This window comes from Podarcis melisellensis (assembly GCF_964234715.1).
Source record: "Podarcis melisellensis genome assembly, chromosome: 2".
Lineage (NCBI taxonomy): Eukaryota > Metazoa > Chordata > Lepidosauria > Squamata > Lacertidae > Podarcis > Podarcis melisellensis.
Window position 1 is genome coordinate 19812460 of NC_138529.1, and position 24318 is coordinate 19836777.

General features: G+C 46.9%; 1 protein-coding gene across 7 annotated transcripts in view; it reads left to right on the forward strand.

The window, feature by feature from the left end:
- ITGA7 (integrin subunit alpha 7) overlaps positions 1-24318 on the forward strand; it is an 89992-nt gene that overhangs the window by 38744 nt on the left and 26930 nt on the right. For 6 of the 7 annotated variants that reach the window (XM_081898522.1, XM_081898526.1, XM_081898525.1 and 3 more), the window contains 4 exons: positions 12771-12898; positions 15523-15602; positions 17431-17686; positions 18693-18815. In XM_081898522.1, the coding sequence (XP_081754648.1) occupies positions 12771-12898; positions 15523-15602; positions 17431-17686; positions 18693-18815 (587 nt within the window). Of the gene's footprint in view, positions 1-12770; positions 12899-15522; positions 15603-17430; positions 17687-18692; positions 18816-19242; positions 19363-24318 lie in introns of all 7 variants that reach the window. The other variant, XM_081898523.1, reaches the window with a different exon arrangement.

Below are 24318 nucleotides of genomic sequence, written 5' to 3' on the forward strand. Positions count from 1 at the left end.
CCAGCACAGCTAATGGTTTGTTGTTGTTGTTGAGTCGTTTAGTCGTGTCCGACTCTTCGTGACCCCATGGACCAGAGCACACCAGCCACTCCTGTCTTCCACTGCCTCCCGCAGTTTGGTCAAACTCATGCTGGTAGCTTTGAGAACACTATCCAACCATCTTGTCCTCTGTCGTCCCCTTCTCCTTGTGCCCTCCATCTTTCCCAACATCAGGGTCTTTTCCAGGGAGTCTTCTCTTCTCATGAGGTGGCCAAAGTATTGGAGCCTCAGCTTCAGGATCTGTCCTTCCAGTGAGCACTCAAGGTTGATTTCCTTCAGAATGGATAGGTTTGATCTTCTTGCAGTCCATGGGGCTCTCAAAAGTCTCCTCCAGCACCATAATTCAAAAGCATCAATTATTCGGCGATCAGCCTTCTTTATGATCCAGCTCTCACTTCCATACATCACTACTGGGAAAGCCATAGCTTTTACTATGCGGACCTTTGTTGGCAAGGTGATGTCTCTGCTTTTTAAGATGCTGTCTAGGTTTGTCTAGATGGTTTAGAGAGTTGTAATACAACAAAAGCTGGATAGCCACAGGATCCCCATCCCTGGATTAAATGCACTTTTCCTCATCTACCTGAAGCAAGAGCAAAAAGCGCTGGGAGACATTTGGGAATCTCCATGCTCTGTAAATTAGCCCCACCACCTCGCTGAGTAGATGGAGCCAGAGTTAAAGCCAGACATAGCCTTGCTATCCAAAAGCGGCAATGGGTGGGATACTGAAATGTATGTTACCCCTCTGGTTCGTTCCCATGCAAATCACAAGCGGCTGGTGACCTAACTGGGGCAGAACAAACAAGCACTCAAAATTCTTGTCATGTCTTTGGTTATTTTTGATTGCCCCTTGTGCTCCTGGTTGTCTCAGGCGGGTATTTGTGGCAGGGGCTCCTGTCTTCTGTCTCGCTCACTCATGGCATTTGGGGGAAGGGCACTGTTTTCATTTGCAAGAATCAGTGCTGCAGTAGCAGCACGATTTAGGGAAGCAGCCAGGACAGGGAAGGGGAGGTTCCGTTGCCAGGTAAAGTGGGATGACCCCAACACGTTTTGGGGCTGGGGGCAAGAAATCCCAACACTGACTTGCTCACATGATACTGAAAAGGCCATAATAAAATAAGCAAATTAAGACGTCGCTGCTCTTTAGGCTTCTTCCAAAACCTGTTGCCTGCCTCACACCCTGCATAATGGTGGGGCTGATTTTGACTGGGGAGCACTGGGCTGGAGCAGGTTGAGATGAGAGATTGGCAATAAGTGGCGCTAATGGGATTTTCTCTTTTTCCATGCGTTTTCCCCACCCTTGAATTTTTTAGGGCATCTGAATGTGGGCAGCCCCAAGTTGGAGGGAAACATTTGCTGCTTGTATCCACTGAGAAAGTTTTGCAGTAATTATATCTTGCCTGCAAGTGCCCCTCATGGGGTTGGAACCTGGTGGTTATACCCGTGGGGCAGCAGGCACACACACACACACACACACACACACACACAGTTGCATAAATATTTCTGGCCTCCTCCTTTTTTGGACATGCTGGATGCTGAGTTATTTTGAGTGAATTCCTGTTTATTTTTACCATCTCTCTCTCTCTGCCCTTCACCTCCCAGACTCCTTCCTGCCTATGAATTACCCTCTTCCCTAAGCCAGATCTATAGCAGAGGGCTGCAATTCCTGGCTAACCCAGTCACCATGCAATGCTGTTTAAAAGAGTAGGGGTGTCAGTTCTGGGAATAAGGGAGGGGCAAAGACTTCCTGGCTGCTCTTTTCACAGCGGGGAGCAGCATAGAGAAATGGTAAAAAGAGGGCAACTCAAGCAAGCATTCTAGATGGTGGTATTTTAGAGGCGCTAATAATGAAACAGCGTGTAATCCCATAATCATACTCCAGGATTCCTTGCAATGTGGCAGGGGATGTCGAGGCACAGTCCTCGGATGGTGCCATGTGTGCAGATGCTTTGTCTGGCTTTGACCCTGGTTTCTAATCTAGGTGACATCTAAGTAGCCGTGTTCCCATGCTTTTGTGAGTAACTACTCTGAATTATAGGGACACGGGTGGCGCTGTGGGTTAAACCACAGAGCCTAGGACTTGCTGATCAGAAGGTTGGCGGTTCGAATCCCCACGACGGGGTGAGCTCCCGTTGCTCGGTCCCTGCTCCTGCCAACCTAGCAGTTCAAAAGCACATCAAAGTGCAAGTAGATAAAGAGGTACCACTCCGGTGGGAAGGTAAACGGCGTTTTCGTGCACTGCTCTGGTTCGCCAGAAGCGGCTTAGTCATGCTGGCCACATGACCCGGAAGCTGTATGCCGGCTCCCTCGGCCAGTAAAGCGATATGAGCGCTGCAACCCCAGAGTCGGCCACGACTGGACCTAATGGTCAGGGGTCCCTTTACCTTTACCTTACTCTGAATTATACCTGTTACAATGATTTCAGCATTAAACAAGCTGCTTTCATAGTATCCAGGCATTTCAGCCCTTTTGCAATTTAACAACTTTGGTTCAGCCTGGCTGGTCTTCCGTGTGCCATTCAGAGCTGCTGCATACTCTCTTGCCTTGTTTTCACCAGCTGCTCTGGGCTTTCCTGCATGATGACATTTCACAGTTTGTAAGGTCTTTTCTTCTCTATTCCCTGAGCAATGAGATGTTCATAAAAGTCTTTGTAGTTTTCCCCAGTTGGCAAAGAGAACATTATGCTTGATTACATGGTTGGCTCCTGACCATCCTTTGTTAAGCTGATTGCTTGCTAATAGTCAGAAATGATTCACTGATATCTCCTCAGTGGGTTGTCTGGAATGTAACAACTGGAAGTTAACAAGGCCTTGATGGCTGAAGAATCTCTATTCCCCCTCTGGTTTAGGGAAAGGGCAAAGAATCCATTTGAAGCCAGATTTGCAAAGTTACGTTTTAGAAAAAGTAAGGATCATGCTGGTAACACAATACATTTCGAAACATGTTCTGGATTGGGGCATCATTCAGTATAAAAGTGGCCAGTTTGAGCATGCCTTTAGCAACACGTAGTTTGGCCTCCAGGTTGTTTCTGACTGGCTGACACTATGACACCACCCCAGTTCCCATTTTGTTCACTGCCATCCTTCTCTGGTCTCTAATAAAACGGAGGATGAAAGTCTTCTCACTTTTGTGGACCTTTCCTCTGGATTGCTTTGTCTTAACGTGGCAGCTAGACTGGTGACTGGGAGCGGCCGCAGAGACCATATAACACCGGTCTTGAAAGACCTACATTGGCTCCTAGTACATTTCCGAGTACAATTCAAAGTGTTGGTGCTGACCTTTAAAGCCCTAAACGGCCTCGGTCCAGTATACCTGAAGGAGCATCTCCACCCCCATTGTTCTGCCCGGACACTGAGGTCCAGCACCGAGGGCCTTCTGGCGGTTCCCTTGCTGCGAGAAGCCAAGTTACAGGGAACCAGGCAGAGGGCCTTCTCAGTAGTGGCACCTGCCCTATGGAACGCCTTCCCACTGGATGTCAAAGAGAAAAATAACTACTTTTAGAAGACATCTGAAAGCAGCCCTGTTTAGGGAAGCTTTTAATGTTAGGTTATTGTATTTTAGTGTTTTGTTGGAAGCCGTCCAGAGTGGCTGGGGAAACCCAGCCAGATGGGCAGGGTATAAATAAATTATTATTATTATTATTATTATTATTATTATTATTATTATTATTATTAATGCTGGTATTGGTGTGCACATACATGCGCCAGAAGCAAAAGCAGAAAATGAAGAAGAGCCAGTGCAATTGACAATATTTTCTCTTAACCTTTCCAGTTTTATTAAAGTCTGTCGGGTGGGGAGGCCACACTGTAGATGCTCCCCGTGGTAATGGAAAAGGGGGAACAATTGAGGAAGGAAACTGTGCCTGATAATAGTGACCAAGTAGATACTTTTGTAGCTGGGGAAGTGGTTAAAGAGTGTGTGTGCTCCTGCTTTTGTGTGCAAGTGCGCACACAACCCTATAGAAAAGAGGAATAAAAACAGAGGACTTTGGATGGCACTCAGCAGGGAGGGGAGCCTGAGAGTGCTGCTGTCTTTTAAGTGGCAAGCTTGGACTTTCCTTCCAGCCGGCCAGCCCCACTTCCTTCACAATGAGAAAATACCCAGAACCTATTCCAGCTGATTCCCATAAACCCAAGGCTCATTCAGTATACTCGAGTGCATCACATTCATTTTCATTCTGTTTAATATATGCATGATCTGAAGGCTCTTGGGGAGATGGTGTGTAGCCGATGGGGAACAGGCATAAGGGTTTATCTAGGATGGATACACTGAGTGCTTGCAAGTGAAGGCACATTCGCTTTCCCATGGGATTGTATTCGCAGCTGTTCAAGGAAATGTCTAAGCTTGCATGTGCCAAAATGTACCACCCTGCATGTGTGTGTGTTTCTAAGCATGTTGAAGTTGGGTGGAATTAGTCCAGGGAAAATAAGAAAGTAGCGAGGCATATTTATGCATGGACAGATTTCCACACCTGTTGTTTTCTGACTTGAAGTCAACCCAAACGTCCCTTTTGTGTGTATTTAGAGTTGCCTGCGTTGAACCAAGGAGTGAGTGGTTTTTCCATTTACGATATGACGCACTCAGGCTTTGCCCATTTTCCAACAGCTTCTGAGAATGAGCTGTATCTATCGCTATCTGGTTGCACCGCAAGACAGCAGGACCTCATGAAAAAAGCAAATTGTAGTGGTTGAAACCCAACTGAAATGGTGGTGTGAATCCATGTGCAGAAAACTCAACAGCTGCACAATTGTTATGACCTCAGTATTCACCCTCTCTGCTGAGAAAATACCTTCTAATTAACAGCCTGTTTAGGGATATGGTCAAGGAGTAGCGGGGGGGGGGGGAGCTTGCTTTTAGGATACCTTTCCTTTTAACCTCTGTTCTGCAGTCATTCCTTGTGGTTAGAGGGCACTGCTCCCCCTTCTTTCCTTGGACTCTTCCAGGAAGCTACATGATTGTTCAGGGTTGCTCCTAGCTTGTTGTGTTGCTGTGGATACAGTACTTGAAAGTGACCACTTGGTTCCATTGTTGCTGTGTACATACGGTTTGAAATGCATGGAGCTTGGGTTTTTCACAGAGTACTTTTCTATGTAGTACTTTGCAATTGTACATACTTTCATGTGATTTCTTTGCCTAAAGTAGGAGTTATTACTGTCTGCGTACATGCAGGGGTGTGTGCGTTTGTGTGTGTGCGTAAATATTCTGTTTATCAATATTCTCTTCTCCCTTCCCTACAATTAGTCTCTGCATGTCCCCACAATGCTGGCAGAAATGACATAACAGCTCCCTGCATCCTTTCTCTAAAAAATCACACTTTTGCAGTGTACAGTTAATCTCTCAATTTACGCACATTTAACCTGTGCGCGTTCAGCTTTCTGTGTGTGGCAGAAAAAGAGAGATGAAATTTAAAAGTGGGTGAGGTTCCAGGAAAAATGACTTTGGCAATCCTACCCGCTATTGAACCCAATGTGTTTTGTCTCTATGAATTTTGGCTTTAGGTACAATCTCCGGAATGTAACCCCTTGCAGGCTTACTGTGCTGAAACTCTGGTAGGAAAGCAGGAATTGAGCCATTAGATCTGCTTCAGTAGGAGGTGACCTGCAGACTGTGCCTTAGATAGACCCAACTGTGTGGGACAGGGATGACTTGGGGACATTGTTATGTGTACAGAATCCCTGTCTGCCTGCATCCAGCACTGAATGCACATTATCACACACTGTGTAGGTAAAAGGTAAATGACTCCTGGACAGCTAAGTCCAGTCAAAAGCGACTATGGGGTTACGGCTCTCATCTCACTTTCAGGCCAAGAGAGACGACATTTGTCCACAGACAGCTTTCCGGGTCATGTGCCCAGCATGACTAAACCTCTTATGGAACAATGGGACACCGTGACAGAAGCCAGAGCACATGGAAGTGCCATTTACCTTCCTGCCGCAGCGGTACCTATTTATCTACTTGCGCTGGCATGCTTTCCAACTGCTAGGTTGGCAGGAACTGTGACAGAGCAACGGGAGCTCACCCTGTCACATGGATTTGAACAGCTGACCTTCTGATCGGCAAGTCCTAGGCTCTGTGGTTTAGACCACAGTGCTACCCGCGTCCCTATGCCCTTTGTACACGCCCTGTGTCTCGTAACTCTTCAGGTGGAAATCTCTTTCCTGGACACCCAACCATATGGGCCCCATAGCCCAACTCACTCTGGATTCAATCTATAGCAGCTTCTGAGGTCAGAGTGAGTTCTTCACAGGCCATGATTAAAACTCCCCTGGGACTTTGCTGAATTTTCTGCAGCACGGATGTAGCTGAGATCAGAGGGTGCGTTTTTCTAGGGAAGATCAGGGAAGAGGAAGCTTTCATCCTGACCCCACCATCTTTCCCCTCTGCTCTCGGTGGCTCATCTTATCTTGATTAATTACTCAGAGGCAGCTTATTTATTGTACATGCCAGTTCCTGGCATTGCCACAGCTGTGCTCACCAGGCATCATTCCTCCTTCATTATGAACGCAGCCCCCAACTAGTTTGTCATTAGTTCCAGATCAGTGCCTGAGGTATCGTTGCTGCTGTATTCCTTGCCAGGCCAAGGCAGAGCCGCTTACAGAGGGGTCCCTGTGCCCAAAGCTATGGGTAAAGTTTCAAGAAGGCTGGTAGAACGGCACCCACATTCTCCTTCCCCAGGATTTTAGAGGCAAATCTTTAGAAAGCCAGGCTGCTTCTGCTCGCCACCAGATTCTATATCTGGGGGAAAGTGCAAGATCAAGGGATTCTCTGCTCACTTTTATTGGTAACAGGTCCCGTTTCTAGATGCAGATTCTCCCCTCTCCTCTAATAGCCAGGATACACCACCCTGTCATTGGGTAGAGAAGACATACCACCCCCTTCCTAACTATGGGGTTTTTAAGAAACCTTCTACATATTCATGCTGGTAGCATGAAGCTAAAGGTTAAGCTTTCAGAGACAGTCTCTGCTGTGGGGGAATCAGGGCGCAGTTAGCACTTCTTTGGCAACTTCCCATATATCCTTATGGAAGTTACCCTTCCCTTCTGAAGGCCTAGATTTTGAAAGCTATTTGTGTTGTGATGTGTGTGTGTGTTTTAAAGACAGGAAGTTATAAATTTGTAGTTTGCTGTACTAAAACGATTCCGTCTTTCATTTCTTCACTTCAAAAGCTCTCAAGTTAACCCATGTAAACTTGTGTGTATCAGGATCTCTCGTCTCCTCTTTGTCCCTGTGGTGGATTACCAATCCAGCACAGCAGCCTTGCTGGGCAAAAAAGGACTGTGTGGGTTTTTTCTCATTCCAGCACCGGCAGAGAACAACTTTAGGATTGTTCGCACTTTTGTGTCCTCTTCTGTTTTGTGTGTGTGCAATTGAGCAGGGGAATGTATAGCTGTTTGTGCCTTTTTATGGCATAATGAAAGCTTCCCTCTGTGACTTCTTGAAAACTTCTGTAGTTGTGGCGATTATCATGCATTTATGCCCTTTGAATGTATTAATGTATATGGATGAATGTTGTGGAGGCCTGAAAATCTAGGCTTCCTAGATGTAAGGTCAGAGAACTGATCCACCTAATTTTGTATTGTGCAATAGCTGTCCCGAGTAATGGCTAGGAACTATTTTTCTTTATTAAAAAAAACACCCTGAAATTCTCAGCTACCCATATTCTGTTCCAGATGTAATTTCCAATTCCACCCTCCTGGTATCCTTACCAAGCTGACAGCCCTGGCCATCATTCTTAGCTCTCCATCTCCACCCTTAAGTGTAGAGTCATCTTCACCACTTCATTCTGAGGGGCATTAATCATGAGGGTTTTTATTGCTTTGCATCTGGCCTGAAGGCATCTGCGCAAGTAGGGGAGAAAGGTCATATGTGTGGACTGGCAGGTGCAGATGAGCCCTGCCTCCAGCTTTCCTTGTGCCCCGTAGCCAGGAAACCTGCCAGCAGCTAACATTGGATGGGGCTTCTGCAGTCATAACACAGCACCATAACAAAGGTCGCAGCTGCTCAGCGTACTAAATTGTTGTATTGGCCATGGTGCGTAGGCGGATGCCTTGATCCAAGAGAAAAGGGAAAATGGACACCGGTACCCATGATTGCCCACAACTTTTCCCATATTAAAGCATTCCTGCGCTAGATTTCCCCCTTCAAACCACCCTTCTTCTTATGAGACCCTTTTCTGGTAAGCACAGTCAGTTGAATCTGACATTCTACTTTGGCTCTCTTGGGGGAAATCATTTATGAAAGCATATCCCCCCCCCCAACTGTTGCAACCCACTTGTTTGGCCATGTTCATGGAAAAATCTCTGTCCAGAAGCCATGACAATCCAGTGGGAAGAGCCTCTAGGTCCCTGAGAGGAGGGGAAGCAGGATGTTGGATGTGGGGAGAAAGGAGAGTGCTTTAAAAGCTTCATTCCCCAAAGGAGCTGACATTCACAAGGGTTGGGAAGAGTTTGGGCCTCTAAAACAGTGGCATGCACACTGGAGCTTTGTAGACCACGGCAGGGTGTGGATGGATTATATGGGCTACTACAGTGAATACTGCCACTTTCTACTTTAATCTATGCTACATCTTCAAAGTTGATCTGAAAGAGTCAGGAAATTCTGGAAAAGGGATTCCAAGGTTTCACAGAAGCACCAGGCTAAGCAAAGGTGGGGAACCTGTGACCATCCAGATGTTGTTGGACTCCAACTCCCATCAGCCCCAGCAAGCTCAGTCAATGGTCAGGGATGCTTGAGGTTGTAGTCCAACAACATCATGTCCCCCCCCCACCACCCAAAATAAATAAATGTATAGGACCTTTCTTCTCCAGGGGTTCAGATTTTGATGTGTTCCTTGATAAGTACTGACTGAAATCTGTTCTCCTGTTCTGCAGGTCTTAGACCAAAAGTTACTAGCCTGATTTTTAAGAAACTGTCCAGCTGGAGTTGGGAGCTGGCAGAGGACCAGCCCACTCCATTTCTCTGCAGGGCACAGAGGAGGCAACTTCCCTCCTCTGGCCGCTTGGTTTCTGGTGCCGAGCACAGAGAGACAGGGCACCCTGTCCCTTCTCTGCCAGCCTCCATACCCTTGTCTCCTGAGGCTACCGGGAAAATACTCAATGGTTAAGTCTTGAGTATGTGTCTAGTGATTGCTGACAAAATAAGTCCTTCCCAGCCCTGTTTGGAGGTGTTAAGAATTGAACCCAGAATCTTGTGCATGGGAATCATGTGTTCCACCACGGAGCTACAGCCTTTCCCCTTAAGATTGTGTTGCATCACATTTTTTTATTTTTTTCTTTTTTAATAATATTTTATTAAGTTTCAGAAATAACAACAAACAGAAAAAAGAAAGAACACATACAGAAAAGTATAAAATTACCAAATACAAAAAATACAAAAGCAGAAAAAACAAACACACTAAGAAAAAAAAGAAAAACACAAAAATCCCCTTTTAAAAAAAATTCTCCTCTTTGATTCATTTATTTTCCTGACTTCCTCACATCTCCCTTTTTTGTATCCCTTTTAAAAATTATTTCAGCAAATTCATATCTAATTAATTTATCTATTATCAATCCAATCTTATTTTTAACCTTGTTGCTAGAACTCCTTCAGCTCATTTCAATGTCATCAACATTCAAAAATTTTACAATGTTTCTGTAGATAAGTTTTAAATTTCCTCCAATCTTCTTCCACCAACTCTTCTCCCTGGTCTCGGATTCTGCCACTCATTTCCGCATCACATTTTTTTCTGGGCAGGAAGCAGGGTCTGTCTCATGCTACAAACTGTTTGCCATTTGTACTAATTTTTGCTTTGAATATGTAAAATACAGTTTCATTATGATCGGAATTTTTGTTTGTAGTACTACCATTTTTCGCTTTTTGCATTGTTAGGCATTTTATTTTACGGTAAGCCGCCTTGAGTTTTCATTTTCAAATCCAGTGTATACGCTTTTAAAGCAAGTGTGCAACGGAGTAAATACATAAAACAGCCACACAAAACTGACTGGTGTAGGGAAGCCTCAGGATAAAGTTCAGCCTGGGAGCTTTCTCTTTAATCTGTTTTGATATTGGACTATGAAAGAGAGAGAGAGGGAGAGAGAGAGGGAGAGAGGGAGGGAGGGAGCGAGAAGCTGCCCTTGTCCCTTAAGGCAAGTGTGAAACAGTTTGTGGGCTGGTCGAAATCGCTTCATGTCCCTGTTCATAAAGTGTCTCAAGAGCTGGAGGGAGGGAGGCGCGACAGCTGCAGTGGAGATCCAGGAACAGGTGATGGATGCAAATGTTGTGGTCCGAGAGGCGCATTGTTGCTGAGGAGTGCGCTGCTGCTGCTGCTGCCGCTGCCTCTCCTTGCTGGAGGAAGGGATTGAAAGGTCTCCCCCTCTGTTCACCACCTCCCCTCCACCCTTCTCACTCCCCACAAAACTGCCCGTGGTGGAATTTGATTTCATTTCCCCTTTTAACTAATTGGCGTTTTCATTAAGCCCCTTAATGTCGTGGGGAGGGGGAGGGGTGGGATGCTCAAGGTCACTGAGGCACAGTGCGTAATGGAAAAGAGGCAGGCAGCCTTAGCCAGCTCAGCAGAAATCTGGTCCCTCAGTGCTTTTTAGCCCTCTTTGTTCCGTTCTCCCATGCCTTCATTGGTGCTTTCTCCTATATATCATCCCTTTGCTGGCAAACCCTCTCAAGTCTCATAAGCAATCCTGGTTTCTGATTTGATCCCAGAATGTCCTGCTTTTCCTTAGGATGCCCGTATTTTCATTGGGGAAATGCTGGAGGGTATGGAGTTATGCGACCCCCCCCCAAACCAAGGAGATAAGTAACTATACAACCTTTGGGAGACCTCTGAAGGCAGCCCAGTATAGGGAAGTTTTTTTAATACTCTGTTTATGTTTTTGTATATGTTGGAAGCCACCCAAAGTGCCTGGGGCAACCCAGTCAGAAGGGAAGGGCATAATAATAATAATAATAATAATAATAATAATAGATGTTCCTATTTTCATCTGGGAAATGTTGGCGGGTATATGCTGGTGCACTTATGCCCAAATCGCCCTATTCTTTTTCTAGTGCTTGTTCAACCCACTTTTTGTTGCAGTAGCAAACGTCCCTGAATTACTGCAAAAGACTGTCAGCTTTCCTTCACTTTTTGAACCCAATCAAACCTCCCATCCTTTTATTCAAGGCTGCCTGTCCTTCATATAGAATGCCTGTTTTTTTAAAATTATTATTATTATTATTAACATTTATTATTATTATTATTATTATTATTATTATTATTATTATTATTACCTCACCTTCACCCTAAAGCTCCAGTACAGGTTACAGCAATTAAAACACAATGTTAAAAACAGTTTAAAACAACTCACAAACAGAAGGGAGTACTGAAAGCAGCACCATCAGCACACAAATCATCATAAAGGCACAATAAAAAGGATGTCTGGATGGGCTCTTAGATTGCACAAGCACACTATGAAAATTGCAGGCCTATAGTCTGGGGCTTTATTGGCCTGTTTGATCAGTCTGGCCTTAGTCAAAAAGGCCTCTGTTTCTGTTGTTAGAGGGGAAAATAATCAAGTTCATGGCTAGTTATAGACAGAAACTGTGAACTGTATGTGAATCACCAAAATGGAGCTCGGAGACCACCAGGGCTCTGTGGACCACAGTTTGAGAACCTTTGAGTCTCTACACTGACCGCCAGCAGTCCTCGAGAGCAGGGGTTGTCAACCTGGTCCTTACTGCCCACTAGTGGGCATTTCAGGATTCCAGGTGGGCGGTAGGGGGTTCTACGGCACAAGCTGAATCCTCCTTCTATCGGTTGGTATAAAAAGGTTGACTACCCCTACTCTAGGGTCTCAGACACTGGTCTTTCTCGATGTTGTGTGACCTGCATGTGTGGTAAATAATGTACGCTGCATGTGTGGCTTTGCATATGCTGTGAGTGTGTAGGAGTGGTGCATATCTCTTGGGTTCATGCATAAATGAGCACAATCACTTTGGCCATGACCGCTCATGAGCCTGTGGCCCTTGGAGGGCTGCCCGGCCTGAAGGTGGCCCTCAAACTGAAACTGGTTAACCACCTCTGTGTGGAGTCAAGGATAGCTCATGAGATAACCAGATAACGAAACCAGTGACGGGAACAATGAAGAAGATGGAATAGAGATCACAAAGACGCTGGTGTGAAGGAACTCGAATTATAGCTCCCACGGAAAGAAGATGATGAATCGAAGACTAAATGGCTTGACGAAAAAGTTGGTTTTTTGGTAGTGGGGAAGGGACAAACCGAAAAGAAGTCTATTAGGTAGCATTCTGAAATAATTTTCAGAACCCAGCAGCCAGAGACAGGAAGAAAGCTGGAAAGGCAATCTCCCACCCAGGACATGGACCCGCCATTGGTTTTGTTGTTTGGTTGCCAACATGAAACAAATTAGGTTCTGTCCAGCACGTGATTTTAAGGACCGATGTAAGGGAAAGTGTGTGTATGGGTATACAAGCCTTTGGCATTTTCCTTTGTATATAAATACAGGCAGAAGAGAAACTGCAGTCTGTGCTTCTGAGATAGGAGGTGGGGTAAAATGTGCCTTAGCTTAGGACCCCTCTATCTTTTAACCTGTCTTAGCCCTGAGCATCCCACAGCTGCCCAGTTGCAGTGGGACCAGGGATCAGAGCATGCTTCTAGTTGCTGCCCCCGCCACCCCAGGGACCCCTGTCACACTCTCCCAGCTCTCTTTCTCAGTCCCGCTAACGCTCTGTTCCATTTCTTTCAGGTTGTTGGTGGGAGCGCCACAGGCGGCTGCTTTGCCGGGTCAAAAGGCCAGCAGGACTGGCGGCTTGTATGCCTGTCCCTTGACCCATGAGATTAATGACTGCCAACGAGTGCCCATTGATGAGGGAGGTAAGTGAGCAGCACTGTGAAAACACCCAAGGCTGTCACATGCTCTAGTTATCTCTTGCTTGGACTACTGCAATACGCTCTGTGTGGGGCTACCTTTGAAGGTGACCCGGAAAGTACAACTAATCCAGGATGCGGCAGCTAGACTGGTGACTGGGAGTGGCCGCTGAGACCACATAACACCGTTCTTGAAAGACCTACACTGGCTCCCAGTACGTTTCCAAGCACAATTCAAAGTGTTGGTGCTGACCTTTAAAGCCCTAAATGGCCTTGGCCCTGTATACCTGAAGGAGTGTCTTCACCCCCATCAGCTCAGTCCACACACTGAGGTCCAGCTCCAAGGGCCTTCTGGCTGTTCCCTCACTGCGAGAAGTGAGGTTACAGGGAACCAGGCAGAGGGCCTTCTCGATAGTGGCACCTGCCCTGTGGAACACCCTCCCACCAGATGTCAAAGAGAAAAACAACTACCAGACTTTTAGAAGACATCTGAAGGCAGCCCTGTTTAGGGAAGCTTTTAATGTTTAATAGGTTATTGTATTTTAGTTTGTTCTGTTCGAAGCTGCCCAGAGTGGCTGGGGAAACCCAGCCAGATGGGCGGGGTATAAATGAAAAATTATTATTATTATTATTATTATTATTATTATTATTATTATTATTATTATTATTCATTCAGTGTCTGATTTGGATCAGGGTGATTAAACTGGAGTCAGTTTGGAATTGGAGTTAGGCATGATGATGATGATGATGATGATGAAGATGATTTTATTTATACCCCACCCATCTAGCTGGGTTTCTCCAGCCACTATGGGCAGCTTACAGCATATCTACAAACATAAAACAGGGATGTCTAACAGGTTGATTGCAATCTACTGGTCGATCCCCGGGAGGTTTGGGTAGATCACGATCTATCGCTGGCTCCTCCATCTGGCCCCACCCCCTTGCCCTGGCCTCTAGATTGGCAGTACAAAAGACTGGGGTCTCCCTGCGAGACCAGCTGTTTCATAAGCGATCCCTTGGTGAGCAGTTTAATTCATTTTTTCCTTTGCCGTGTTCCCCTCCAAATGGGTTTACCCTCCCCTAAAAAAGCTCATCAACTTTGCCCTGAACCCCCCCAAAATTGGGTATATCATTCCGTCCCTGACATAAAACATCAAGCATTAAAAACCTCCTGATACAGGGCTGCCTTCAGATGTCTTCTAAAAGTTGTGTAATTCTTTATCTCCTTGACATCTGAAGGGAGGGCGTTCCACAGGGAGGGCACCACTGCCAAGAAGGCCCTCTGCCTGGTTCCCTGCAACTTTGCTTCTCGCAGTGAGGGAACCAGCAGAAGACCCTCGGAGGAGGACCTCAGTGTCAGGGCTGAGCGATGGGGGTGGAGGCGCTCCTTCAGGTATGCTGATACCATTTCCTGCATCCTGTGCGTGGCTTAATTTGATCCTGCCTGGATTTTCCACAGTGTAAACGTGCAACCTGCTTTTCAGTCACCTGCTCACACTCTGAACATGTTAAGTAAGAATTGGTTGAGTGTATGAACGCATACTGATAGCATTTCCCTTACCATTATGTAACAATACCCTGTTCTCACAAGCTTGCCCCGGCACCTTGACCTCCAGAAATTTAGCACAAACTGTACTAAAGCTAGGCCGGATTATGGTTCCTAAATCTTATCTGGATCAATTCAGTTCTCCTTAGAGGACAATGAGGAGTATTTCTATGGACACTGGCTTGGATCAGACACCTTGGCATTCCAGCATAGAATTATGCTGCCAGTCTCATACCCTTTTCTGGGTTCCTACCACATTGTTACAAACATGCTTCCCAGAGTATTCTATTGCTTAGGAGCAAACTATGTGTGATACGGGAGGTCGGCAATTAAATTTGCCAGATTTCTTAAAAGTGACTGGAGGTATGTGTGCATTAGGTGGACGGGAGCAACAGTACTATGTGAAGGATATTTTGTGCTGCATCTCCAGCCCAAATTGCCTCCATGGAGCTTCAGAGAGAAACACAGAAATACTTGCATTGTACCTGCTCTTAACTGAGAGATCCTGTCAAGGCCTATGTAAAATCCTGGCGGGTGCACCAACACAAATTCATTACGGCTGCTCCTTTGAGTGCATTCAACTTACCAGAACTGCTGAATATGGCAGGATTGACACCTGCATATTTCCCCCCCAAGGCTCATGGCTGCTTTGGGGAGGGATTTAATACCCCCCCACCCCACCCCACAGTCTTTATGCAAATCATGCACCGTACATCTAATTTTAGCTCAAGAGGCCCATTTGTGGATCTCCCAAGACACAAGTAGTCTGGCCCTCACTGGCCACCGGATTGGTTGAGGTTATTTCCCGTCCCAGCGTATTAGGAGAGGAGCAAATGCTCCATATCCAGTGGCGTAGCGTGGGTTGTCAGCACCCGGGGCAAGGCAAGTAATTTGCGCCCCCTAACCTGTGGATTTGCGCCCCCTAACCCTAACCCCCAGATGTTGCGCCCGGTGCGGCCGGCCCCCCTGCACCCCCACACTACGCCACTGTCCATATCCTGTCCTGCATAATGGAGGGATGAGCTTGAATCCTCTCCCTACGTTGAGATTGATATCGCCTCTCCATCTCCTCCACACCTTGCAGTTGACCTGAAGAAGGAGAGCAAGGAGAACCAATGGCTGGGAGTCACCGTCAAGAGCCAGGGCCCCGGCGGCAAGATTGTGGTCAGTGGCCATGGATGGATGGATGGGTGGGTGGTCATTCTGTTAACCTGTTTGGGTCTGGATTTCAGAATATAGGCTGCTGTCCTCTGTGTTGTATATAGCAGGAGAAGAGGCTCCTTGCTCTTTCCTCAGGTTTTTTTCTTTGGGGAGGGGGGAGGGAAGGTTTAGTACAGTGGTTCCCATTCTTTTTTTGGCCATGCCCTACCCAAGCATCTTTAAAATCCTGATCTCCGCCCCTTCCCCCGCCCCCAGTGACATAAAATTATTATTATTCAAAAAGTGAACTCCTATTCACATGGAGGAAGCCTAAAAGGCAATTCACTGTTAATAACTCATTCTCAAATTGCCCCCCTTAAAAACCTGATTCCCCCTCCCCCGTGGGGCGTGTGCCTCATGTTGGGAACCATGGGTTCAGCAGATTATAGTGGCAAGAGTTATGTGGAAGCAGGTGGGTGGAGGGATATAAAAGGAGACAGATTTCAGATGAGCTGAGAACAGATGGGATAAGGTGAGGTTAAGAAGAGCCCCCCGCCCCGCTGCTTTTGTGTTCACATTGGGGCTGGGAGATATCTGGTTGTCAATATATCACGAGATAAACATCGCAATATACTGATAACATCGTGGTGTCTCAAATAAGGATGGAGCTATGTAGAGGCCATTGGCTGGCTTCAGGGCTTTTCCTGCATCATGATTTTTGCCTAGCGCACACATGCGCATCATGATTTGCAATATATTGCCAGGTCAAAAATTACAAAGCCGATAGTAGGATATGGACTCTAAACCGGTTTTGGATGACCATATTGATACTGTATATCATCCAGCCCTAGTTCACATTAGCAGTGCAAACCAACGCCAGGTCATTTGGTAGGTGGGGTTATTCAGAAAGGTGTATTTCACACAACCATTAGGATCACATTCAATGGAGTGTGAGGATCTCCTAGGTATCTGCTTCCTGGATAGAGAGTTCGGCTTTTCTGTGTCTTGTAACTGAAACACCCTGGGGAGGGGTGTATAGTTGGGGAAGGCTCAACTCTGATAACATCTACATGAATAAATCATTCTAGTGGTGTGTTTGCTGTTTTGTAAAGAGAACACACCCTTCTGTACACCTGTGTCACTTGGGAACAGCCCAGAAGTCAGGATGTATTAAGGGTCTGTTGATCTGAAATAACAATTTGTGAACATGGTCCGTGTCTGAGCCAATTTACACCATCAGAGAAAGCACACACTAAGTTCTTTGTGCACATGGAAAGCCAGTGTGTTAGGGAATAGGTTAGGCCAGCCCTTATTACTGACATGATTGCTTTCTGAGTGCAGGGATCTTTTTTACTTTTTAAACGACACTGCCGACATGGCCTGCCATATGCCCGGATCTATCATTTTTATTGTATTCTGTATGTGTTTATGACAATAAACTTGAAATTGTCAACCCTAGATATACACGGATGCTGTTCATTGTGGAGGGAAGTTGTACAAACTAAGAGTTGGGCCTTCTTTCTGAATGACCTTGGGAAGAGAAATCGTAACAGCATCATCGGTTTCTCACCTTGGAATATTCCCCTTCCACCTGTTTATGTGTGTGTCCTCAGTAAGCTTTGTTACCCAAGAAGTGACTTAGCTTGGAGTAAATGTTGTCATATGGTCTTCCATATCGGGACATTTAAATACCTTCTGCTTAGATACCATAAGGGGGCAATTAAGCCACGCAAATAGCTTCCTGGGTTAAATGTTTGATATAACCACGCAGTTCTGTGCAGGAATGCCAGAAGGCAGCAGGTTTTTTTCCCTAACCACTTTTCCATGTCCTTTCCCTTCCCATGTATCCCAGACCTGTGCCCACTTGTACGAAGCACGTAACCGGGTAAATGAATCTCTGGAGACGAGGGACGTAATCGGCCGCTGCTACATGCTCAGTGAAGGGCTGCAAGTCTCTGACGAACTGGATGGCGGCGAGTGGAAATTCTGCGAAGGGCGGCCCCAGGGACACGACCGCTTTGGCTTCTGCCAGCAAGGGGTGGCGACCGGCTTCACTGCAGATAGGCATTATATCCTCTTTGGAGCGCCTGGTACCTACAACTGGAAGGGTAAGCTGGCACACATATGCTTGACCCAGGGTGTGTGGGGAGCATTAAATAACATAGCTCTGATCCGACATCCGTCAGCATTATGCAAACCAACTGTGCTGGGTTTGGAGGCCATGACAGCCTCCAGCGGGCCGGTTGGTGAAGGTCCTGTTGCTTCCCCCAAAATTAGAGAATGGAGCATGGCCAGAGGGCATCCTCCGTGCCATTTCCATTTCATTGGGAATGTGCCTTCTTTACCAAGCACAGGGAGCTGCCTGGTCAGACCTCTGGTTCATTCTGCATTGACTGGCAGCTGCTCCCCAGTGTTTCAGGCAGAATCTCCACCCCTGAGGATGTCAAGAGTGAAATCAGGACTTCCCACATGTGCTCTGTCATTGAGCTAAGGTGAGGTTACGAGATTTTTTTCAATGAATCCGGGGACACTTTTCAACTTCAATTGATTTTGTATGGGGACTGATTTGTGAATCCGGGGACTGTCCCCGGGAAATGGGGACGTCTGGTAACCTTAAGTTAAGGCCCTGATCCAACATGACCAGTACTGCACCTCTGTGCCAGATGGAAGAGTCAGTGGGTGCTCCCACCTTGATCAGCACCACCCCCCTTGTGGTGGTCAGCATTGCTGATGATTTACACCTCCTCCAAGGAAACGCTAGTGGGATGCATGGCAGTTCTGACCTTTGATTGCCTAGTAGGCAGGGGTGTCAGAACCACATGAATCACTGATGGGCATGCCCATCACGCACCCCTGCCATCTCTTTGCCACTTGGAACAGCCCAATGAGCGTTCCAGTTCTGAGTACCTGCTGGGTTGTGAACCCACACACCCCATATGGACCCGGTGGATGAACCAGGTACAGCTTCCGAGTCTCATTGGAAGTAGCTGGGAAAACTGCAATGTGCAATTCACCCACGCTCTGCTGTCGTACTGTACTGTGAGGCCGTGGATCCTCAACCCAACCTCTTCCTCCCCCCTCCCGCCAATCACTAACAGGTGTTTGGTTTGGCAGGGACCATACGGGCAGAGCTGAGTGGCTTGAATTTGAGTTACTACGACGACGGGCCGTATGAAGCCGGGGGAGAGAAGGACCAGGACCCCTCGCTCATCCCCTTGCCTGCCAACAGCTACCTTGGTACGGGGTTGCACCCGGCAGGCGAAGCATCGCAGAGCAATTGGACAGGCCACCCGCAGGGCAGGGGGTTGATGAGGCTAACGAACAACATCTGGAAAGGGGCTTCTGGCTTCAAGACTAGCCATAAATACAACCATGAAAAATAATAACGAGAACTCTTATTTGTGGGATTCTCAATAAGCAGACATTTCATTCTCATGATCTTAGGGCAAACTTGGCTAAACCAATTTGCCAGTTGCTGACACTGGCTGCTCAGAGACAAGGCAGTGCTGGAAAAAATCCCAGCCAGGTGCGACCCAGGCCCTGCTAAGTCTCCCCGACTCCTGCCCAGTGCTCTGTGATGCTTCCCTGCCTGGGTTCCAAGGGTTTCTCATACTGCTAACCTCTCTCTCTTCTCTCTCTCTCTTTCCTTCCATTGGCCTTGCAGGGATATTGTTTGTGACAAACATTGATAGCTCAGACCCTGACCAGCTGGTCTATAAAACGCCAGAGCCCAGTGAACGGGTTCCCGGGAGTGTTGGAGATGTGGCCCACAATAGTTTCTTAGGTTTGTAAGGTGTTGGTGTGCCCGTCTCCTGTGATTTCTGCCTCTCGCCCTTTCTCCCCGGAAATCCCTCTTCTTCCTTAGCATTTTTTTTCCTGCTAGTCTATGTTGTTTTCCCCTTTCTGTTGTGTTTTGTCAGCCCCAACAACCCCTCCCCACAAAAAAACCCCCACCAATATATGAGTGGAGTGGGGTAGAACAGAGAGCTACAGATTCTGATTTAGCAATAGTCAGGTAATTTAGGTGGTTATGACAGTTTTAGGAGAAGCAGTTCTGGGTAAGTGGCTTCATAATAACTGACCTCTAGGTGCAGTTAGTCTCTGTATGCATTATCATTAGTATCTTAGGTATTAAATTGGCTTTTTGCCGTGGGCCTTTTCTGCAGGTGCACCCTAATATTTGGAAAACCCTCCTTAAGGAGGCATTCCGGCACCAACATTATAAGCTTTTCAGTGCGAGGTATCTGTCTTTTTAGCTGGGCATTTTTACATTGTAGATCTTTTCCCTGCTCCCTGAATTCTGTTTTACTCTGTTTTTAAGCTTTTGGGGTTTTGTTGTTTTTGATTTTTTAAACCTACGTCTTGCATTTCATTTATTTGTTGGTTTTAAATTCTATTTATATATTACATGAATCTTATTTGCACTTTTGTATATTCTCTGTAATTTTTTTTAAATAAAGGGCAGCTAAGAAAGATTTGAAACATATAAACAAACAAAACCTATGTTTAAAACAATTAGAGAAGAGGTAGAGGAGCACGAGAGGTTTTGTGTGTGCTTTGAAGAACATGTGCTGCATTCGGTGCATTGAAGAAAAGAATGTGCTCCAAAGAAATTATGCCGTTTATATGTTTTCTTGCATAATGTTGGTATGTTTTAGTTTCATCCCAGTATTATCTGAGCTTCTGAGAGAATATAGAACTTTCCGTTTTGTGTGTGTGAAAGGGAGGAGCACAGTAGAACTGGAAAGGAAGCCAAATGTTGAGCTGTAAGCCTAGATTGGAGTGGAAAACGTCACAAGAGAGGGAGTGATAGCCATGAAGGGCAGGTTTGAGCTTGATCACAGAAGTTCTACATTCCTAAAAAGAGCATCTTTTGCTGATACTGCAAAATATATCCTTACAACCCTGACAGCTAGAAACCTGAATCACAATCCACTTTTACGGCAGAGTCTTCAGTGGGGGAGATAAAACCTAGGATGCAATTCTATGCACTTTTACCAGGAGATGAGTCCCTAGTGAACACTGTGGGGACTTCCTTTTGAGTAAACAGGCATACGATTGCACTTAACTGCTTCACCTTGGGCCGGCCACCATCTTTCTGTAAGTAGCCTACCTCACAGGGTTGTTGTCAGGATGAGATGGGCAGGGAAAGAATAACCATTCTCCCTGGAGGAAAGGTGGAGTATAATAGCAATAATAAGAATTAAGAGTGGAGCACATGCTCAGTTCTCCCAGTGCAACCAGTGCTTTGCTTTTGGCTGGATTGTATTCTTGCTGTTTTCAAGAAATGAAAGATGAGATTCCTGGGAATGGGGGCCAGATTCCAGATAATGCACAGCATTCCACAAAAACAAACAAGCACCCAAAAAAAGAAGCAGCAGGCAAATTTCCCAGTGTATAAATAGCAACTTTACACACACACTTAATCATGCCTCAACGCAAACATTGCATACATGCAATCAGAACCAACTTGAATGTTTTGAAAAAGCATCTTACAATGTTTGCCTAACGGTTGGGGGTAGTTCAGTTGGTAGAGCATGAGACTCTTAATCTCAGGGTTGTGGGTTTGAGCCCCATGTTGGGCAAAGGATTCCTCCATTGCAGGGGGTTGGACTCGATGACCCTCAGGATCCCCTTCCAGCCCTACAGTTCTACGATTCTACGGTTCTAACAAGGGCAGGTCTGGGACTGCAGGCTTGAATGCTCTCTTACATCATAAACTCTGTACATGTTGGAAGGTAGCACATAAGAGAGAAGTCTGAACTGGGACGCTTCTCTCGCATGCGCTCATTTTTTACATGAAGGCCATTTTTGACATGGGGGAGCTTTTTGAGGTGCCCACCCACACTGGCTTCACACTGCTTTCTGTTTGGAATGAAACCAAACCATGATACCTGGTTTGGGTTGCTAACTCCAAACTGTGGATTGTGGTCCGTTGCTCCCTCTAGGGGAGGAGTGATGCCAGAGCAATCAGGGTGTTCATGGCCTGCCGTTAACTATGGTTTGCTCTCATGAGCAAACACAGCCTGCAAACCCTCCAGGCTTATTGTTGGTGGAAATCCTGCACCGGTGACTGGCAGGGGATGGGATGATGTACACTGCTCAAAGCCTGGCAACAGGCTCCTCTGAAAACTAGGTGCCCTTTGGTCTGATAAACATCAGAGGTGCAGGGAGCTCTGAAAGAACATAAGAGCGTGACGTCTGGCCATAGATCTATGTAGTCTAGCACCGTGTCTCAGTGGGGTGTGAAAGAGGTAGCTGCCCTCTGTTATTTATATCCAGTATATATTAAATAGAGGTATCCAGTATGCTTGAAGAGGATTCAGCTTCTTGATATTACAGCTACCAACTACAGATAGACCTATGCCCAGTGAGCATGGCTAACCCTTTTAAGAGCTATTTATGCTAATTCCCTGCCCTGCCATCCTGTAGCAATGGATCCCGTAAGCTAATCTCACATTGCATATCAATTGGCACTTCCTTTTGCTTCTCCTGAATCTGCCTTCAGTAAGTTTCATTGGCTGACCCTGAGTTCTAGCGATTTGAATGAACACCTCTCCTCTGCAGAGCTGTGAAGGGCCCCTATTAACATTCGGCCCCTGACTTTACCCAGCTCCGTTGGGGGGAGGTGGCAGAGACATTTGGCGACTGCAGGTGATGGTGGCGTTGGAAGGGACATAGACTGTACGTCCCAAAGACTGGCATCACCCGTTGCCAATCCTCTGCTGTAAATGCTAGCCAGCAGGACACAAGCTGAGGAGCAAGTGGGACATTGTAAGCTGGGAGGTGGGTAGGAGTGGGGTGAAAAGCTGCAGGTGGGGTGGGAACTGCTGTGTAGCTCACAGAGCATAGACAAGAAAGGTAAAATGTGAGCGGGGGAAACTATGTAGTGCAAGAGGAGGAGGATTAGACTGCAGGTGTGGGGGTTGGCACTTAGGGGAGCATGGAACCATCCTTTTGCCACTGACTGCCCCTTGTTTCATGGTGTCTGTGTTGCTTGTGCCTGTTGCATGCTTGTTACTAAGCAGTGGGGAAGAATGCTCATTCTGGCTGATCCTACCTGATGCAGGAGCTCCATGAGAACATCATGTGTTCTCCCATATTCTAAGATGCAGATGGCGCTGTGGTCTAAACCACTGAGCCTCTTGGGCTTGCCGATTGGAAGGTCGACGGTTCAAATCCCTGCAACAGGGTGAGCTCCCGTTGCTCTGTACCAGCTCCTGCCAACCTAGCAGTTTGAAAGCATGCCAGTGCAAGTAGATAAATAGGTACTGCTGTAGTGGGAAGGTAAACAGCATTTCCATGAGCCCTGGCTTCCGTCATGGTGTCCCGTTGCACCAGAAGTGGTTTGGTCATGTTGACCACATGACCTGGAAAGCTGTCTGTGGACAAACGCCAGCGCCCTTGGCCTGAAAGCGAGATGAGCGCCACAACCCCATAGTTGCCTTTGACTGGACTTAACCCTCCAGGGGTCTTTTACCTTTACCTTTTACCTTCTAAGACAGGGATATGGAACCTTCTGGCCTCCAAATATTGTTGGACTCCAACTCTCATTAGCCCCAACCACAATGGTCAGGGATGCTGGGAGGTCCAGCAGCATCCAGGGTCCTCACCGTTACGCTAATGCACCAGACCCTCCTGGGATTACAGTGGGCCAATCACTGAACAGGGAATGGGGCTGTGGGGCAGCTTTCTACCCATTGTTGTCCCCGCCCATTGCTTTCCTCAAAGAGAGCATCCCTTGTCTCACAGTAGGAAAGGAACCTAGTGGGATTCAGCTGCTGCTGATGGAGGAGGACAAGGGGTGGCAAAAGACCAGCCCTGCTTGAAGAAGTGAGGGAGACCTTACAGGGCTGGGGCCAAAGATTTCCTATTTTAGTTCTGTCACAAACACTCCTGCTTCTTTCCAGCCCCACCTTCCTCCAACAGCCTGCCTCTTCCAACCCTCCCAGTCTGCCACCCAGCTTACGGACTGCTCTTGCATGCATGCCAGCCACAGTGTGCCTTTGCTTCCCACCCAGCCACTATTTCACCCATTGCAGCCCCTCCTGCCTCCTCAGAGCTGGACAGACGGCGTATCCAACACATTGCCCTCCAGATGTCTTTGGACTATAGGCCGAATTCAACTAAATAGTTGAGCTAGCAGGAACCAGTGCAATGAGTCCCACTGGCAATGCAGGGCTTTCCCCTCTCTCCTCCACCCCCCTGGATCCAGGAGTACCCCCCAGAACAGCATGCACCCGAGAAAGAGGCGAAATATTTCCATCTGGCAAGCAAGAGTCCTTGCGCTGATGGGACGATCACCTTAGCATGACTTTGAGTTCCACCCCAGAACTGTCATCTTCTCTAACCTTTGACCCTGCTGGCTGGGGCTGATGGGAGCCATAGTCACCACATTGGCCAACTCTGAGCAATGGCTGTGCCATGGATAGGACCAGATTTTAGTCCTGGGGCTACAAAGTGCCTTTTCCTATTTCCCTTGCCACCTAACACCATCCCTTCCAAGTTTGATCTTGGTTCTTCAAGGGATATTTTAGAGCTGTGGTTTAATGCCAGCCCTATCGTCGTTTGAGCCCTTCCATGCCAGCAGGCTTCACTACTGCTCTGGAAGAGTCCTCCTGGCTGTTGCCTTTCCCCCTTTCATTTATTCTTCCCTCTTTTCAAGTCCCATGTGCTTTTGGGGCTGAAAAATGGTTGTGGCTGAGAAGCAGAGAAGAGCTGTGAGCGCAGCGCCCTCAAC